This window comes from Oryctolagus cuniculus, chromosome 5 (genome assembly GCF_964237555.1).
Source record: "Oryctolagus cuniculus chromosome 5, mOryCun1.1, whole genome shotgun sequence".
Taxonomy (NCBI): Eukaryota; Metazoa; Chordata; class Mammalia; order Lagomorpha; family Leporidae; genus Oryctolagus; species Oryctolagus cuniculus.
The window spans coordinates 114,228,333-114,249,728 of NC_091436.1; the positions used below are offsets into that span (position 1 = coordinate 114,228,333).

Consider the following 21,396-nt stretch of genomic DNA (forward strand, 5'->3'; position numbering starts at 1 on the left):
CCATCTAGCACATTTTTCTTGTTAAAATTACTCAGTTGTCTTTTGTAATTATAAAACATAATTGTTAAAATTCAGAAAACAGGAAATTCGAAACAGGAAAATGGAAACAATGTATAATTCCAGTTTTAGAAATAATGTTAAGATTTTATGTATATCTTTTAAAATATTCCTACTCGTTTATATATATAAACATATACCATATGTATTATATTGAGATTGTACTTTACATAGTATTCTGTAATTTGTTTTGTTCCTTTAACAGTGCATCATGAATACCTTTATATATCTGCATTGAAATGACAAAATACCACTAAATTTTCATGCTTACGTTTATCTAATATTCTCTTTGGATATGTTTTCAATTTTATCCACTCGAATATTCTTTTTTTTTTTTTTTTTTTTTTTTTTTTTTTTTTTTTTTTTTTTTTTGGACAGGCAGAGTAGACAGTGAGAGAGAGAGACAGAGAGAAAGACAGAGAGAAAGATCTTCCTTTGCCGTTGGCTCACCCTCCAATGGCCGCCGCGGCCAGTGCGCTGCGGCCGGCGCACCACACTGATCTGATGGCAGGAGCCAGGTGTTTCTCCTGGTCTCATATTGGGTGCAGGGCCCAAGCACTTGGGCCATCCTCCACTGCACTCCCGGGCCACAGCAGAGAGCTGGCCTGGAAGAGGGGCAACCGGGACAGAATCTGGTGCCCCGACCGGGACTAGAACCCGGTGTGCCGGTGCCGCAAGGCGGAGGATTAGCCTAGTGAGCCGCGCCACCGGCCACCAATATTCATTTGTTTCCTCAATATATACTCACTGAGTACCTATACTATTCCAGGCACAGATACTAAAAGAGTTACAGCTCCTCCTTTGGAGCTTATATTCTAGTTGAGGAACATAAGCATAAATAATACTCATACTAGAAATACTATCAATACTAGCTATCTGTAACAGTAGGAAGGAACATAAGACAGGACAAAGGAGAGAGAAAATACTGTATTTGGGGGATTAAAAAAATACTATTTTATAAAGGATTTGTAAGTAAGGGAAGTACAGGGACAAGACAGAGTAAGCAAAGAGAAATTCCAGGAAGAGATATGGGCAATTGTAAAGCCTGAAGATAAGCTATTCCTGCAGTATGGTCACCAGTCAGCTACTGGATCACTGTGTGTGAGGTAGACTACTCAAAGTAATGAGTGATAGAAAATGGGGTCAGATGGCTAGTGGAGGCAGATTGTGTGGGAATATTAGGCTTAGAATAAGCACTTTGATTTTTTTTTTTTGACTTGAATAAAATAAGGAGCCTTTGGAGAGTACTGAATAGAGTAGAAATAATAATTAATTCTTCTCTTTCTCCCTTTCTCTTTCTCCCTTTCTCTTTCTCCCTTTCTCTTTCTCTCTCTCTGTCTTTCTCTCTCTCTCTCTTTCTTTCGCTTTCTCTGTCTTTCTCGCTCTCTCTGTCTTTCTCGCTCTCTCTGGCTCTCTGTCTTTCTCTTTCTCTCTCTCTTTCTCTCTTTCTCTCCCTTTCTCTCTTTCTCTCTCTCTTTCTCTATTTCTTTCTTTCACTTGAAGATACAGATAGATGAACAGAAAAAAAAGAGTGTCCATCCACTGGTTCATGCCCCAAATGCCCATAACAGGCAGGACTGGACCAGCTGGGGCTGGGAACCAGGAACTCCATCTAGGCCTCCCAAGTGGGTGGAACAAATTCAATTTCCTTAGCCTTTGGTGTTGTCCCCTAAGATCTGCATTGGCAGGAAGCTGGAGTCAGGAGCCAGAATTAGGCATTAACACAAGTACTATGCTGTGGATGACTGGTATCTCAATTAGCATCTTACCTACCAGGCCAACTGCCTACCCTGGTTTTCAATATTCAAATGATCACAATTTATTCTGTGTACAGAATTATGGAAATTAGAATTGGAATTATAAGAATTTAGGAAATATAAGAAAAAAGAGGAGGTTTGTTAAGAGCACTAAAATATCAGGTCAAGAAGATGAAGAGGAAAGGAACTATCAAGTAAGAGAAAGAAAATCCATGAAAATAGGGCATTCTGGAAACCAAGTAAAGAATGTGTTTCAAGGAGAAGGAACAAGTAGTTGATTAACTACTAAAGACTGCAGTAAAATAAGTAGAGTGTTGATTTAACAATGTAGGCCTTACTGGTTAATCACCACAACAGAAATATTTGTTGTATTTGTTGTATTTGGGGTACAAAATCCTAGATGGAGTGGGTTCAGGATAAAATGGAAGCAGAGCAATTTCTGAAAATGATTATTTCCTCTTGCAAAGGAATTTGCTGTAAAGGTAAGCAGAGAACAGGGACAGTATCTGGAAAGGGGTGTGAAGTCACCAGAGACACACTGGAAATATTAGATATTTATTCACACCTAAAGCACTTTTGTAAATGCAAGTAAAAATCACACGAGTTTGTGAGTCAGGTCTTTAACTGGCACTGTTTGCTGTTCTGCATCTGTCTAAATTAGAAGCTCCTGCCTGAGGTTGGCTTTCTACTCCCCTGTTGTGCTGCTGTTTCTAGTTTTAATTTCTCCTCCATACTCTAAATGCTTCTGCTGTTTTCACTAGAATAATGAGTATGTTGCATCTTTTTAAGTTGATCACTCTGTCTTCACTTATATTCTTTCTGGAAAGGACTTTGTCTACTTAATGAAGTCATTCTAAAAGGTTTTCCAAAAGCTTTTGTTTTTGCTTCCTACTATGTGTTTGTAAACAAACTCAACTTCTCTGTTGATGTAAAGTTTATGTCCAACTCACACTTTTGTAACGATGAAATTCATTAAATAAAACCAAGGATCATTACAATTTGAAACTGGTGCTTTCCATGTAATATGACCTTGAATTCATTAAGATGCTCAGAACAAGCTTATCTTTTAGAGCCATTCTATTATCTTATTCTGAAATGTATTATTTTCCATCTCTTTCATTTTTCTCCATTTCCATCTACTTTGCATTCTTTCTGTGCATTCCACTCATCAATTATTTTGTTTTGTTGCTATGTAAAAGCACACCCACATTTACTGCTTTAAAACAACAATTATTTAGTTTCCCTCATTGTTTATCTGGCTCTGGAATGTGAAAGTGACTTTGCTGGGTAGTCTAGGCACAGGGACTTAAAGTTACAGTAAGACAACTATTTCAGAGTGACGATCTCTAAAGCTCCTTAGTTACTTGTCTGGACTTCAAATCTTGTTTATTTTAGCTTTGTGATTAATATAATTTTAGTTTTGATTTTCTTCTCAATCAAGTTATTATTTAAGAACATGAGTCTTAACTTCTAGGCTAACATTTATTTATATTATTTATATGTACCGTACTTCAAAAGTTGTTTTAAGTGTTTGATATATAGCGAGTCATTTAATTCTCAAAGGAATTCTATGAATTAGAAATTGTTATTATCCTAATATTGTTGATGATTAAATTTAGGTAGAAGTAACTTTCCAAGATCAAAAAACCAGGCTCAATGTAGAGTTTGTTTATAACCACTATTTGATCCTGTTTTCATTTAAATCCCATGTTAAATTATTATTAGATTTAGTTATAATATCTGTATATTACTTGCTTTATTAAAGCATTCTGAGTAGCCAAATAAATTATTAGCATTTGGAAAGTTCCAACATCTTACTACAAAGATTTATACTTTTATTTCTGGGCTTCAAAATATGGTATACACAAGTATGATCTGTATATAGCAACAGAAAGAGAGGGAAAGAAAGAAAAATAGATGATAGATAGGAGAGATTATGGGTGATACTGTACCTGGCAGGGAGTCTGCCTGCTTTGCCCATGCAGGAGGTTGAGAATGTGGCACAGCATACCTCCCAGGAAGGACCCCACAACCAGACTGCTGGAAGGCAGCAGGAGCCCCAGGCACTTTTCCCCACTGCTGCTCCCTGTTAAATGGCCCTATAATTGCCAATCAGGTTAACAGCTCCCCGGTGTGGCCCTGGCCCATTTGGACCACCTGGAAAGCTGTCCTAGCTATATGACCTTCAAGCTGATTGGAGAAGCAAAGTGGTACCAATATCGTTCTATCCTATAGAATTAGTGTTGCCCTGAATTAGTTATTCCCCTTCTGACTGCCCTTTAAAAAGTGTGTGTGATCATTAGTAAAGTGGACATGTTCATCGATACTTGTCTCCAGTGCTTCTTGCAGAAGAACGTTATCGCCTCACCATCCTGGCAGTGTGCAGGCTTTGTGAGTTGAGCCTGCAAGAGATAAAGATATTACATAGATAGATAAATAAGTAGATAGAATCATGCACAAGTAGATAGATAGATAGATAGATAGGAACATGAACACAGTCCATGTGGGTTCTGTATCTGGATAAAACTAATCTGAGATTGAAGATATCAGAAAATTATGTTTTTATTGAATATATGTAGACTTTTGTATTGTCATTATTACCTAAACAATACAATATAAGAACTATTTACTTAGCATTTAATTTGTGATAAGTATTATAAGCAAGCTAGAGATGATTTAAAATACATGGGAGGATATGCATATGCAATTAGTATGCCATTTATGTAAGAGATTTGTGCATGTATATATTTTACTTCCTACAGGGTATCCTGGAACCAATTTTCCATGGGTTTCAAGAGATGACTATATATTATTATTTACATTTGAAATTCTAATTTATTTGATAAATATATTAATTTAGCTAATACTTTGTGTTCTATCAAGTTATTTTACTTTGATGCTATCTGTATTCTGTTAACATAATTCAATTTCATAAAATTTCGTGATTATAGATTGTATATTTTTCTATTTAACATCTCTTCTTATAGTCTCATCAGAAATTTACTTCATCTAATAAAAATAATATTTTAAAATATTTTCAATTGTACTTGTCTGAAATATATTTGCTCATAAATTAGTTTTATTTTTTCTTATCTTTTATATATCATTCTTAATTAATATGCGACTAGAATTTGGATTAACTGAGTGATTCTATCCATTCAATTCTTTCACAAAAAATAATAGATTTTACCTTCTGAGTCACCTTATGATGACATTTTTCCTTCTCTCAAATTTTTACTTACTTATTTGAAGGGCAGAAAGAGATCTCCCATCTGCTGATTTACTCCCCAAGTGTCCATGACAGCTAAGGTTAGACCCAGACTAAAGTCAAGAACCAGGAACTCAATCCAGATTTCCCATGTGGTGGTAGGGACTCAGTATGGACGTCAGGGACCCAAATAGTTAAGTCATCACCTATAGCTTCCTAGAGTCTGCATTAGAAGGGCAAGAGTTGGGACTCACACACTGCACTCTAAATGGTATGCAGCATTCCAATCAGCATCTTTACCACTGAACCAAATGACCAGCCCTCCATTTTCCTTACTCTTGATGATCTTGCTTAAATTCAGTTTGTCGACTAAAGAAAGAGTAGACTAAAGTCTCCTCTTCCGTAACACTTTTTATTGTAAATAATTTCAAAATTTTAGTCCCAGGCTGCTATAAAATTATTCATTTAATATTACTCCTTGTTTTCAAGAATCTTGGCATTAATTTTTAAAATTTTTTTCTTTCATCTTTATTTTTTCTGTTTTTTTAACTTTTATTTAATAAATATAAATTTCCAAAGTACAGCTTGTGGATTACAGTGGCTTTTCCCTCCCATAACTTCCCTCCCACCCACAACCCTCCCATCTCCTGCTCCCTCTCCCAGTCCATTCACATCAAGATTCATTTTCAATTATCTTTATATACAGAAGATCAATTTAGTATATGTTAAGTAAAGATTTCAACAGTTTGCACCCACACAGAAACACAAAGTGTAAAGTACTGTTTGAGTACTAGTTATGGCATTAATTCACATTGTACAACACATTAAGGACAGAGATCCTACATGGGGAGTAAGTGCACAGTGACTCCTGATGTTGACTTAACAGTTGACACTCTTGTTTATGGTGTCAGTAATCACCCTAGGCTCTTGTCATGAGTCACCAAGGCTATGGAAGCCTTTTGAGTTTGCCAACTCCATCCTTATTTAGACAAGGTCATAGTCAAAGTGGAAGTTCTCTCCTCCGTTCAGAGAAAGGTACCTCCTTCTTTGATGACCCGTTCTTTCCATTGGGATCTCATAGAGATCTTTCATTTAGGTGTTTGTTTCTTTGTTTGTTTGTTTTTGCCAGAGTGTCTTGGCTTTCCATGCCTAAAATACTCTCATGGGCTCTTCAGCCAGATCCGAATGCCTTAAGGGCTGATTCTGTCCAAAGTGCTGTTTAGGACATCTGCCATTCTATGAGTCTGCTGTGTATCCCACTTCCCATGTTGGATCCTTCTCTCTGTTTTAATTCTATCAGTTAGTTTTAGCAGACACTGGTCTTGTTTATGTGACCCCTTTGACTCTTAATCCTATAGTTATGATCAATTGTGAACTGAAACTGCTCACTTGGACTAGTGAGATGGCATTGGTACATGCCACCTTGATGGGATTGAATTGGAATCACCTGGCACATTTCTAACTACTGTTTGGGGCAAGTCCGATTGAGCATGTGCCAAACTGTACATCTCCTCCCTCTCTTATTCCCACTCTTATATTTAACAGGGATCACTTTTCAGTTAAATTTAAACACATAAGAATTATTGTGTGTTAATTAAAGAGTTCAACCAATAGTATCAAGTAGAACAAAAAACATTAATTTTAAATACTTGCATAAGTACATTACTCTTTCTCCCTAACTTTATTCAAAGCATCAGTGAATTAAAATTTGTTGCTAAATTAATTTAACCAGTTAAAACACTTCAGAACCTGGGCTCACTGACAATTGAAATGGTTGGTTGAGGTTCCTTCTTTCTTTGTCCTTCTTTTTTTTATAATCTGACATGACAAATGGATCCTTAACAGCCACCTTGCACAGAGCATGATAATCTTATGCTAAGGATATAGGACAGAAACACAGGAGGCTGGCACTCTGGAAACTGTAATGCCCACACACAAATTCTCCCTTCCTCTCTGGATTGCATGTGATTGAGAAACAATTAACTAGTCCTGTCTTTAAGGCACTTCTGTGAACTATTTTCTGCAACCAAAACTAATCCTATCTAATAACCAATTTCCACATGACTCTGTTAATGTATGTATGTGAGAATGTTTATGTTAAGATTTGCTGCTCAAATCTCATCATCTTCACTTTCTCCCTGTACTGAGATTATTTTGTCATTTAGCTTAATTTTAAAATTTCTTCCAGGAAATTATTCTCCTTGACTCATTAAATGTCCCACAATGTGGCCCTTTGGTTTGACACGTTATAGATTCAGCACCACAGATCCCTAACATCTGCTCTTGCCTGTGCATAAAATTCATGAAGGTCTGAGGCACTGCAAGGATGGAATACTGCAGTGGCATATTAAAATCTCAACTCAAAGCAGGGTGGCCCTTTTAAGAAATGGCAGCTGAAGGGTAAGCTGTGTCACCGAAGAGCTTCAACCTCTTGGACCTGGGATGGGTTTTGACAGGAGATATCCCTGGTTCTGTATAACACAAGAGGAGAAAATTTCTCCCACTTAGAGTAGATACATGCACACTCAGGTGCACACTCAGATAAAGGGGGAGAGAACAGAATCCTCAAAGCTCACATGTCCAAGGCACCATTAGCCAGGCTGCAGCCAGCAGAGCAGGCAGTAGTGGGCCAGGTGGTGGCAGATTCTTGGCTCTAAGACCAGCCAGTTGGCAGCATTCTCAGGGTGCCTGAGGAAACATGTGCCAGAGAGGCAAGGTGGGGGTCCTTGTTTGGAGGAGAAAAAGAAATAAGACAGCACAAGGAGAAAACTTTTACGTGTGATCCTAAGTCAGTCATCTCCATCAATATATACAGACAAAAAAAAAAGTATGTTAACAAGGGGAGGACAAATCCAGAAATGTGTTTAAAGCACCTCAGCTACTGGAACAACCTTCTATTAAAGTGGATGGTGGCTGAGATCCATAATAAATAGAATTAAACATTAATGTGATCTCTTATTTCCCAAATCTTCATCTAGATATTAAATCTAGTGTTTATATTTCAGTCCATGCCACTGCCTTGGTTTAGTTCCAAATCATGCTTCATGAGGATGGTTATTTCTATAAAAACCCATCTGAGACCTAAACTTACTATATCCTACCTTGAAATTCACCAGCTACCTGGCTATGAAAACACTCTCCAAAATACAAATCTAACTATGTCTCTTCTCTGGCTAGAATTTCTAGATTGTTCTCCATTACATAGCACAATTCTCAAATTTCTTTGGATGTTTTAAATCGAGTTTTATTTCCTACCCATTTTGACCCATCCAATGCCATTTTCTACCATCAGTTCCCATTTTCCCTTTAAGGTATATGCAATTCCCTACAGGGGTCATGCCGCCACTCCACATCCTTACCACATTGTAGAGCAGTCCCTTCAGCCCAGAACAGCTGTCCTCATCTCTGCCTTTGAACTCCCAAGAAACCCGTTTTCAAAGCTACCTTTCTCCAGGCAGAGCCAGAAGTTCTTTTATTTTTTTTTCTAAAGATTTATTTACTTATTTGAAAGAGTTACAGAGAGAGAGGGAGAGAGAGAGAGAGAGAGAGAGAGAAGAGAGAATCTTCCACCTGCTGATTCACTCTCCAGGTGGTCACAATGCCAGCACAGGGATAGACCAAAGCCAGGAACCAGGAATTTCATCCTGATCTCCCATGAGGATAGCAGGGACACAAACACCTGACCATGCTCCTCTGCTTTCCCCAGGCCATTAGCAGGGAGCTGGATGGGAAGTGGAACAGCTGGTTCTTGAACCAGCTCCGATATGGGATGTTGACATTGCAGGTGGCATCTTTACCCACTATAACACAGTACCAGCCCCAGATCCAGAAGTTCTATCCAGACATAATAGGCTTTAATATAAAAAATGTTAAAAAGAGGTGAAGAAGGTCACTATGTAACGATTAAGGGAGCAAATCAACAGGAAGATGTGACTATAATAAACGTATACATACCCAATTACAGGGCACCTGACTATTTAAAAGCAATGTGAATGGATCCAAAGGGAGACATGAACTCCAATACAATAGTAATGGGGGACTTTAACATCCCACTTTCATCAATGGACAGATCAACTAGACAGAAAATCAGCAAAGAAACAACAGATCTAATAGGTACTATGAACCAAATGGACCTAACAGTAGATATGTTAGATATATGTTAGATATTATATCAGAACTTTTCACCACACATTTGCAGAATACATATTCTTCTCTTCTGTGCATGGAACTTTCTCTTGGGTAGACCATATGCTGGGCCAAAGAGCAAGTCTCAGCAAATTCAAAAAATAAAAATCATACCATGCATCTTCTCTGACCACAATGGAATGAGGCAACTAAAATTTCATTTTTAAACTTTACATTCTTCTTTACAAAGCAGTAAACTTGATATGCACAATAGTTTAGCCATTTTGATCTATATATTCTGCCTTACTATACTGTTTAGGTAAGTAGTAGGCACTCAATACTTATTCCTTGTTAACAATCTCATATTGTTTAAAGAGCTTTTCAAAATTGACTTAAGTAAAGCAGAAACTTATATAGGGATTTCTTCATTTAATGATTTGGACAACAGAATGAGGTACTCTGCTAGGGCCTGGGACTGACATACAAATCTTATGAATAGAGTGTGGTTTCTCCCTTCTAGTAGGTATGTCCCAGTAGAAAATAAAAATGCTCATATCTACAATTAATTGAAAAGAATTTGGTACTCTTGTGTTCTGAAATTATATTTAGGAGATTACTGAAATAATGTTTAGAGGACAATGACATAATTATTGAAAGGTGAGGTTTTTTTCAATTTTAAGAAAATCAGGAACAGAAATATTTATCAAGACTTGAAATCTAGCAACTGGGAGATGATCTGATGTTTCAAAAATCCTTTATGGGAGCCTTTTTAAAGAAAAATTATTAATGTGACACATTGTGGAGTAAAGAGTTATTGAATCCCATCTGAAGGTCTTGAGAATATAAAGCAGGGTTGTTCACCTGCCAGCTGTGACATGGGCAGACACATCTTATCCAATCATCAGTGGAATTTGGAACCAACATAAGCTCTTCTACAGATGTCACACATAGTCTGGGAGACTTAAGTCCCAAATTTGCACTTGTACCTTTTAGGTTCAAATATTCTCCCTGTGATACAGTTTAGTTTTTTTTTTTTTATTTTTAATTTTAATTTGAAGAAGTCATTTTGGAGCTGACATTGTGGTGCAACAGACTAAGCTACCACCTGCAATGCCAGCCTGACATATTTGAGCACTGGTTAGAATTCTGGTTGCTCCACTTCCAACCCAGCTCCCTGTTAACATGCCTGAGAAAGTGGATGATAACCCAAGTACTTTGACTCCTGCTACACATGTGAGAGTTCAGGATGTAGCTCAAGTCTCCTGGCTTTGGCCTGGACCAGACCTGGCTCTTTCCTCCATTAGGGGAGAGAACTAGTAGTTGGAAGATCTCTTTCTCTGTCTCTCCTTTCTGTCACTGCCTTTCAAATAAATAAAATAAATCTTAAAGAAAAATGAAATCATTTGCTAAAATGATGTATATATAAATGTATCACTAGCAATTTTTCAGTTTTGCTTAATATTCATCTCTTTAAATATTTCCAGATACTTTTGTATTTTGTGTCAATTGGCTTTATTTATATTTATTTGTTCCAAAAATCACTTAAATACAAAATTCAATTTAAAAAATTAAAATGCTTGGAAATGGAGGCATATAGGGAAAGAAAATAGAAAATAAAGTAAAGCCAGTTGGAGATTAACACATACAATCTTGTCCATGATGTCATGCAAAATTGCTAAATTGAGATTGGGCAGGTTACAGATCTGCTTGTAATACTTCCAGCAGGCAATCTGAAAAATGAGCACAATTTGAAAAATAATTGTACATTATGCAATGTTTTTAACATGAGGGTAAGAAATTTACAAGTATTCCGGGTACAAAGTTCAGGCAAACTGTTCTTTTTATATAGTATTTCATAGGACCTAGGAATGCCATGGCCAGTTTCTGCAATATTTTCAAGTAAACATAGGACAACATTATTAGGATCTATTCCCTTGAATGCTTCTTAATAAAGGGTACTATCATCATGTGTGGTGTGTGTGACACACACACTGAGATGGAAGGACCAAGCTCCACCTGGGACTAATAGAAAAATATATTTTAAAGTAACAGGACAGAAACATAAAAAGAGAGCTAGTCCCACAGAAAATTTACCCAAAGATATGTAAAGGACAGTGTTGAGTTCCTTAAGTTCTAAAAAACAACCAGTTAGCTTCTGAAAGGCCACTTGGAATTCTATTTGTAAGTCCAAAGTACACCATCTGGTGGTGGTAGAAAGAATTTTATTTTATCATAACTATCAAATACTGTTAGCTGAAAATTTACAACTGAAAAATACACATGAATTTTGAAAGGAGCTTGGAATGTAACTATGCTACCAGAGAAAAATGGAGCCATATAATTTAGCTCTTATGAAAATGGAATTGTATTGACATTTTCTGGCCACTAAGAAGCCAAATAGGGATTGTAGTATGAATGGAATGCTGCCAATTCCAGTCTCAAGCAGGCAGAGAGGCCCATAGACTACAAATATTCTCCTCAAGACATAATGAGTCGGCTGTAAAGCAGATAAGTGAATGTTTGACCCCTTCGAGACCCTGGCAATAAATCAGTTATAAAATGCCAGAATCAGAATCCATGAGTTTCATCCTACACCAACTAAAATCTGCGTTTTTAAGAAGAATCTCAAGGGATGGTGAAACACAAATGAGTTGATGGTATCTGTCAGGGAAGCCTGTTCACAATAATTTTAGCTTTGTGAAGAGGTACAGTAAAAAAAAAAAAATACCCTAGTAAATCACTCACTAAATGTCCAACTTTAAGTATCACTAGCTTGATACACTCTCCAAGAATATCCTGTTGAAAAATAAGTACCAATGTGGTTAGATGATTTTTTATTAGCCAAATTAATAAGATAGAGACCTCAAATTCTACAAGCATTGATTGGCAGCCATATTAGTGTATAGCTAAACAGAATAATCATGTTTATTTAAAATATCTTATTTAAGGTTCTTTTTGTTGGTAATCATTGGAGCACTGTTTCAGTGTTCTATCCAGGATATCTCTAGCTGCAATATGACCTTTCCACATGTGTATAAAATATTAACAATCATTGTGTGCCCTGAGGGGACAGAATTCATTAATTTTCACCCCATTGGGAAACCTTGCTAAGGAACAACTTGACAGGTGCTGACTCTAAGAAAATATGGAGCCTCAAACCAATGTAAGCATCACTCACTGGACTTGCAGACATTCTTTGAGAAACAGGAGGCAGGAAGGTAGATTCAGTTTTCTGAACCATTTGCATTCAGGGCTGGATTTAACCTGCATGTAAGTTGTTCATGAGTGATAAGTGTGAAAGAATCTCCTGTAAGACTACATAGCATTCTGCTAACCTTCAAAAATATTTTCTTGCTCAATCTTCTGAATGTCAAGACCTCACTTGATTTGAGTTATGTACATGACAAGTCACGGGAACAAAAACTAGAATCAAGAAGATAAAGAGATGAAGTCTCCTTTCAAAAACAGGAAAACAGGATGGCAACAAACATTGGGTAACATTTGAAGCTAAATATTCATGCTCCCATGGTAAAATAAAATAAAACAAACAAAAACATTGTTGGTAGATGTTTCTTACAGCTTTAACGGCTCAGACTAGATTTTCTTGAGGACAGTGGGCTTTTAGAATTGATAGAATATACATAGAAGGAAGGAGCAAACTTTGTATGGAGCAAGGTAGTTTTCTAATAAAAAATTAATTAATTTAGTCATCATAGCAGAGATGGAGTGAAGAAAGAAAAGTGATTAATGCCATGAGTGTCTTCCAACCTGGAGTGTTTGGAGAGGAGTTTTGAACTGGAGAAAACTGGTTCTACAAGCCTGGCTTGTGTTCACATGAGTTTCTGTGCCTTGCTTGAGTCATCAGATTTCTAGTGCTATTGGAGAGCAGGCTCCTTCTTACATGAAAAACTGATAATATGCTTATCAAGACAAAAAATAAGAAATTGTTTGAAGTGAAGCATGTGCAGTCATGAATACATTACCACTTATTGTCTTGCTTTTGGGGGACTAGGGGAGAAGCAAGTCCAGGATGAGACTTGTTATCAAGGACCATTGAGTCTTAAGTATCATTGTTCTCTCCTTTCATTTTCCCTAAATTTCTATAATCATATGAATACTAGTAAAAATGAAATAAAAATAGATTAAAAAAAGAAAAATAAAAAATAAATTCTTGAAGAAAAGACTTTCTAGAGTACCTGAAACATGCAGTCTGGATATTTGTAAGAGTGAGGAGATCAAGGAGCGAAGCTACAAGACGTAATTTAAGAGAGAGTGACCAAATTGAATCAAGAAATCTGTACAAAGCTAAAACATGAAGTTGATATACATGTTGGGCTATATTCAGACTAATTAACTGCATTGCACTCACTTATATATGTATATATATATGTATATATATGTACCCACTTTATATATGCATAAATCTACATTTACAAAAATTACACATCTTCAGATGTTGTTTAGTAATTCCCTGAAATAGTAATTTTTCTCATTCCTAATAAATACTCTGCATGTGGTAAATAGGCTTTGCAAAAGAGTTCTCCACTTGGTCTACCTGAACCACACAAAGATAGCATTTAGGCTGGCACTGTGGCTCACTTGGCTAATCCTCTGCCTGTGGTGCCGGCACCTGGGGTTCTAGCTGCGGTTGGGGCGCCGGATTCTGTCCTGGTTGCTCCTCTTCCAGTCCAGCTCTCTGATGTGGCCTGGGAAGGCAATGGAGGATGGCCCAAGTCTTGGGCCCTGCACCTACATGGGAGACCAGGAGGAAGCACCTGGCTCCTGGCTTTGGATCGGCGCAGCGTGCCAGCTGTAGCAGCTATTTTGGGGGTGAACCAACGAAGGAAGACCTCTCTCTCTGTCTCTCCCTCTCTTTCACTGTCTAACTCTACCTGTCAAAAAAAATGCAAAATGGCCAAATTCTTTGGATGCGAAACTGTCAATTTTGTACTTTTTCTTTGGGATCTGATTGCCACTTACTACTCAGTCCCCTCAGCAAGTATCAAGAGCCTGAGGCAAGTGTATAGAGTTGGACTAAGTGATGGTTCAGGAGCTCTGCTGGGCATGGGAAGTAGTGGAGGGAAGTCTGCTAATGCTCAGGTTGGGAGTTGAAGAAAGAAAATAATGAAAAGAGGGCAAGACCAAAGTGGTGCTTCCAGAAGCTGTCTTCTGATGCCATACTTCTCATCCATGGCTGCTAGCCTTTATGAAAAGTGGAGATGCTGTCACCTGCCTTCAGAAGTGGTCAAGTATGTAGACTGTGATATTGCATTACTCAGAACAAAGCAGTTGCACCACTGAAAGAGTTTGATGGGATTCTGCCATGAGACAATGCACTTCATCCTGAGAAACCACTCCACATTCAAATCACATTTCTCTGGGAGTCAAGGACTTATCTTGTCTAGTTACTTTGGCTCCACTTTTGATAAAGGTTAGAATAAACAGTGATGAATAAAAATTGTTTTTTTTTTAAACGAAAATCCTTGGCACTTGATTCTGTAGTTTATCAGAATCACTTAGGTAAAAGAAGAGCAGAAAAGTATTTTAAAGTTAATCATTGAACGTAAAATAATACTGAGACTTATATATAATAGTCTATAAAAGATTAACTACAATTACCATATTTAGTACTCTAATACTAAGCTAAAAACCACATGGTCATTATTTCATTTAAGACTGAAGTAGATTAAATCTCTTGATTCAAGATAAAAGCTCCAAATTTAATGCTATATGTATGTGGTTTTGCATAACTATTATAAAATATTTCAGTATTAATCTTAACCTTTATTATTGTACCTGCTCTTAGAAACAACATTAAAAACCCTTTATATCAAGCCGGCGCCGTGGCTCAATAGGCTAATCCTCCACCTTGCGGCGCCGGCACACCGGGTTCTAGTCCCGGTCAGGGCGCCGGATTCTGTCCCGGTTGCCCCTCTTCCAGGCCAGCTCTCTGCTATGGCCAGGGAGTGCAGTGGAGGATGGCCCAGGTGCTTGGGCCCTGCACCCCATGGGAGACCAGGAAAAGCACCTGGATCCTGGCTCCTGCCATCGGATCAGCGCGGTGCGCCGGCTGCAGCGGCGGCCATTGGAGGGTGAACCAACGGCAAAGGAAGACCTTTCTCTCTCTGTCTCTCTCTCTCACTGTCCACTCTGCCTGTCAAAAAAAAAAAAAAAAAAAAACCCTTTATATCATGATTATCCCCAGTTACATAAACTTATTGGTAAAAATATCTTGGTCATTGAGCACTGTAGCACAAAGCTTAATTCAATCTTTAACTGCAAAGATTTAACTCTAATTATGAATGAATATGCAACATATCTAGTCAACAACAACAAAATTTTTTGTGTAATAGAGATGTCACTGTAAATATGATGATCAAGTTCTCAATATAGTTTTTGCTTAAAAACTTCAAAAAGAGCATTTGTCACAGCAAAAGGTGTGTGATCATCTTGGATTTGATAAATTTCTCCATGAAGACACTATACAATCAAGCCTAGAGAATCTTATAAGATAATTGTTAAGCAACTGACATTGTGTTATACACATGAGATACAACAGTTACAGAAATACATTTCAGGAAAAACTTAGAAGACATTCTAACTCCAAAGCTTATAAGGAAAATTTAAGAGGCTAGAAATACGTAGCAAGTTAGAGGGTAATCTTTTGCCCCTCTTTTAGCATCAGTAAGTGTGTAGAAAACAACTCCCTTTGAATTTTAGGAGATACTAGTATTTTCGTGCCTTTTCATTTCATTTTCTGCGGTGCATAGGTACTAGAATATACTTGAAATAATATTTTCTCTGTTAATATATTGTCTCTAAAAATCTATTATTTTGTTTCATGCAATTTGAAAACTAATTGAAAATAACCCAATGGCATTTACTTTTTTTTAACTTGTGATCTGTAGGAAGTAGAAAAGTGATCCGTCATAAAATTAACTGGCATTGAAAAGCTTTCTAAGTTGTAATAACTAGCCAGCTACTTTGAGATGCATTCTGTTACTATTATAATTTACATCAAGAGCAAAATAATAGATTATAATGCTAGTAAAACCATAGCCCTCCTGACAATTTGGATCCATAGCAGCTTTAGGTTTTTTGGCATTCTGATATTTCAGGCTCAAGCATACTTAAACAATATGTTGTTAGCATATTTACCTTAATCTTCCTGAAAATGTAAAATTTAATATGATTGTTTCTGACACTTTTGCAATTAATTCATCAATAATTTATAACTGGAATTTAACAGACAAGAAACTACCCAAGTTTTGGAGAGTTTAGAAGTAATTTTCTTCACAAACCAGGAGTAACTTTTTGATCAAGAGTGAATAAGTTCATATATCAAGGTTTTTTTTTTTTTTATTTTGTGGAAATTCAGAAATAATGAAGTTCAAATGGATTTTATTTTAGAGTATTAAAGTATAGCTCATTCATATTGACAAGAAAATTTCAGTGAGACTGACATCTTACATTAAATCTTTTAAATACAGCAAAAAAAGGATATATATGTATATTCAATGTATAACACAAAACAGCCCCAACACATTCCTTTCATAAGAATTCTTCTCATTTGTGTCATTAGCACATAATGAGGTAAGTAGTTGACCCTTGTTCCATAGATTGTCAGAGCTGGGAACACCTGTTTCTTTGCCATTAGTCCTAAGGTAACTATACTAAATCCAGACCTCTCAGAAGGATTCCTGGATCCATATGTTGAGAAGTATGTACATCATCATGTATTATTCCATTCCAGTTTCTTGTAATTACAGGCTTTATTTTACTTTTTTCTTCCAGGAAATGATCATTCCTAGAACTGTCTGCTTTCCCAAAACGTATATTTTGGTAATTATAAATAAGATTGGGGATATGAAAGTCTGATTTCAAAACTCAAGTCATCCAGGTTGCCATAGAGCACATAAGTGCCTTAAAAACAGTTTTCTTCCACACTACCCTTACATTTCAGTAGTAATTGTTTTGTAAACCATTCTCTTTAACTGAGATGACACTGGTGAGATTCAACAGCAGCTTCTTCTTTCAGACCTCCAACCAGGTTAACAGTAGTGAGGATGGCGGCCCCTGTTGTAGATACCTTTACAGTAAAAGACTTTATTGCACATGGGCTAATAAACTCATGCTATGTGGTATCATTTACCTTAAGGTGCTTCACCTGTAAGGCTTGTGAATGCACAAATTCCTGCATACCATCCTTCTCAACATCTCTGGTTTGGTAGGCGGAAAGTTGCATGTTGAATAATTTCTCAGGTAACAGTGAAATTAATTTTTTGGAAATATATTTTGAGGATCACTTATTTAGAGCAAAGGAATTATGAATTCTAAATGCACACAAATTATTCCTCTCTGAGAGTCAGTCTCTCTCTTTCTCCTTCTTCCCTCATCTTAACTGATAAGAATTAGGCAAACTGGTGTCTTACACTGAGCTATTACTATTACTTGTCTTTAAGGCATATTATCATATTATGTTCAAAATAAAGTGATGGCTTTCACCACAATCTGAAAGTTACAACTTTCCTTTCATGCAGCAGAAATAACAACAACAACAACAAAAAGACTTTCCAGTTGCACAAAGGGGAGGAAAGAGAGATTTAAAAAAAACATGCTTGCATTGACATACTGCTGATATTTAGCAATATTTCAATAAAGCTCATCTAAGAAGGCTAATTTTTGCTTTGAGTAATAAAAGGCACAAAAAACAAAATCCCAAAGTCTAAGATTTGAAAGCAAATTATGAATAATTTGGTTGTGTTAATTTTCTCTTAGGGTAATGAGTTGGAAAAAAGAGAAAATAGCAATCTAGTAATTATCTCCTATGAAAATCTTAAATATTGTACCCGTATCTTTTACTTCAATACAATCAGAACACCTGCTGGTATAATGTGAGGTGAAGAACATCTTCTCACAAACAGTTCTATTACTTTGAATTTAATTTAAAATTGAATATCTGAATCAAAAATCTTGCAGAGGAACCAATTTAAAATTACCCAGTGCTTTGGATCCCTGATCTTTCGTTTGTACAAAATAAACTATAGTGATCTCTGGCATCTGAGTTAACAGCAAGACTGTCCATTTTTCTGATCCTGTGGTCCTCAGCTCCAGGCACATTTGGAATCACTGACGTGGACAATGGAAGTGTAATTAGATGGGAAACAACGTGCTAATCTGCCACCAATGTTCTGTTGAAGATAGTACTTCATTGACACAGTTTTTTCCATGCCCAGGAATCTTCCTCCTTGGCTGTTGGCTGTCTTGCACTCTGTCAACAAGCCTCCCTCACTGTACCACAGCTCTTTTGGAGGCCTCTTTGCACTTGGCCCTGCTTCCTTTTCTAGTGCACACTACACTGTTATATTCATAAATTAATCCATCAGGGCTGAGTGTATCTTGTTTTGGTTAAAAGAATACAATGAAGTGATTTTATTGTATTCTTACCAACTCTTTCTTTGGAGGTGAAAATTTTCATTTATTAGTAGTTACTCCAACTTTTTTATTTTACACAGAATCTTACTGGGCATAGATTGAGACAAGAAATGTTAACAATGGTAAAGTTCCAAACCAGAGAAAATTATGTAAATTAATGATAAATATAGAAGAAAATAAAGTTTAATAGTATATATTGTATGCAAACTTGTTGGATAGATTTTGAATTATCTAATAATGTTTTCTAATATATAAATGTTCTCTCAGATGCTAATTTCAATGACAGTCTTTTGTGATGTTTTTAATAAACACTATTAAGTCAATTTCTCTGCCTGTTGTTCATTCACAGTAACTGATACTGCTTTTAGTAACTGAAGAAAATCATCAGATAACTTTTGGTAATTTTTAACAAGCTCTTTAAATATCTGAGAATAAAATTAAAATAACAAGGGATCATAAAAAGAATTAGAAATATTAAAACATTTAATTGACACATGTAAATACAAGAAACTAAAAGTGAAAAAGACTTAAATAAGTACAGTTGCAGGTTAAACTTCTAAGACCTTAAGTCAAAATTTGAGAAATTATTTTAAATGGACTTTTTTTAATTTCCAAAGATAAATACATTTTTAAAAAAGGATCCACAAGTAATTTTAGCTTCATATCATTAGAATAATAAAATTTCTGTTTACAGAGATTTTAAAAAATAAGAGTTTTATTCAGTAATTCTTGTCATATGAACAAATATTCTACCAGTTTTGAAGCGGTCCTGCTCCATTGGCTGCTGGGAGGGTGCTTATGCTAGTGAGCACAACTTGCTCTGAGAGTTTTGATACATTTTCCAAGTTGCTGATCTGCGTGGTCAGCGACTTCCTGCTCTCTGTGCTGGTTCGGCCCCTGGTGAGCCGATCCTCTTGGCGATGGTGAACTCCAAGGCAACAGCAAGAAAATGCAGCTTTAAATTCCTCTCGAAATTTTCCTGGCAAACCAGGGAGAATGGAAGGAAAAGGAATTATTCAGAAATGTTTCAACAAATAATGAGTAGGGTACATCTGAGTTGCTCCCTTGAGCCAAACTAACAATGAGGTGTAATATTCTGCAAAGATGGGAAAAATAGGAAGAGGAAATTGAGTTTATTGGAAGTTTGATAGACTTTTGAAATGATGAGGTATTTCCATGTAAGAATGAGACTGCTTTTCATATATGACTCTTAGAGTTTGCTACATTCCTTTATAGTCACACCATATGTATTTCTGAATATAGCTATATTTTAACTATAAAAGCGATCATCAGTAGAAAGATATACTGAGGTATTCAATATTTTTAAAAATGATAACCAAATCTACATAGAAGTTACCCCTGCATCATGTTCAGAAGACACTCCTACTGGCACAATCATCTTAATAAACTATCAAAAGAAATACTTTAAAAAACATCTAAAATATTTCCAATTCCATAATCTTACAAAGCAGAACAAAAACAAACAAACAAAAAACTCAAAGGGAAAAAACTTTAGAAGATATTCCTTATCTCTAACTTATTGATGTGGAGGCTGGCTTTGTGGCATAGCAGGTTAAGCCTCCGCCTGCAGTGCCCACATCTCATATGACACTGGTTCGAGACCCCTCTGCTCCACTTCTGATCTGGCTCTCTGCTATGGCCTGGGAAAGCAGTAGAAGATGACCCAACTGCTTGGGCCCTGGCACCCGCATAGGAGATCCAGAGGAAACTCCTGCCTCCTGGCTTTGAATTGGCACGACTCCAGCTGTTGAAGCCAACTGGGGAGTGAATCAGTGGATGGAAGACCTCTCTCTGCCTCTCCTTCTCTCTCTGTGTAACTCTGACTTTCAAATAAATAAATAAATCTTTTAAAAAATAAATTATTGATGTGAAATTGGAGAACGATGAAAGTGGGAAAAAACTGTATTAGGGTGAATGCCAGTGTTGGGACTCATCCTTTCTTCTCCCTTGCTCTTCAACACCCTGCTGGGTTTCAGAGAGCAGAGGAACATTCAAGAGCCAAGGACAATGGCAGGCACAGAACAAGTTCTCAGAGAGTCTTATTAGCTTGCCCTCACTTTAGTCTCACTGTCCATACTGGAACATTGACTTCATTCTGTGGCATCAGCTTCAAGTGCTCTCCCTACACCTTCCTAATAGATTTTACATGCATCGTATAAGGCTCAGAACTTTAGTCACTGTGCATTATTTTTTTAAAAAGGACAAAATTATTTTTTAAAAAATGAATTTTTTTTGCTTTTTACTTGATAAACTCTTATTTAGTGAAGCATTAAGTCATTTTACTCTAATGTAAATTTAAAAGATAATATCTCTCTTTTTTTTTTTTTTTTTTTTTTTTGACAGGCAGAGTGGATAGTGTGAGAGAGAGACAGAGAGAAAGGTCTTCCTTTGCCGTTGGTTCACCCTCCAATGGCCGCCACGGCTGGCGTGCTGTGGCCGGCGCACCGCGCTGATCCGAAGGCAGGAGCCAGGTGCTTCTCCTAGTCTCCCATGGGATGCAGGGCCCAAGCACTTGGGCCATCCTCCACTGCACTCCCGGGCCACAGCAGAGAGCTGGCCTGGAAGAGGGGCAACCGGGACAGAATCCGGCACCCTGACTGGGACTAGAACCCGGTGTGCTGGCGCCACTAGATGGAGGATTAGTCTATTGAGCCACGGTGCCGGCCATAAAAGATAATATCTCAAAAACTGAAAAAATAAGAAAGAAAAGTAGAAGGAGGGAGGGTAGGAGGAAGAAAGGAGGAGGGAGGGATGGAGAAAAGGAATATAATTATATTCTTAGAATTGTATGTA

General features: G+C 36.9%; 1 protein-coding gene across 2 annotated transcripts in view; it reads right to left on the reverse strand.

The window, feature by feature from the left end:
• Positions 1-419: 419 nt before the first annotated feature.
• Positions 420-21,396, reverse strand: part of HCRTR2 (hypocretin receptor 2) — a 127,492-nt gene continuing 106,515 nt past the window's right edge. The window contains exons 7-8 of one of the 2 annotated variants that reach the window (XM_051854630.2): positions 19,336-19,561; positions 420-4,216 (exon numbers count right to left, since the gene is read on the reverse strand). In XM_051854630.2, the coding sequence (XP_051710590.2) occupies positions 4,171-4,216; positions 19,336-19,561 (272 nt within the window). In that variant the 3' untranslated portion in view covers positions 420-4,170. Of the gene's footprint in view, positions 4,217-15,313; positions 17,237-19,335; positions 19,562-21,396 lie in introns of those variants that run through there. The other variant, XM_070073932.1, reaches the window with a different exon arrangement.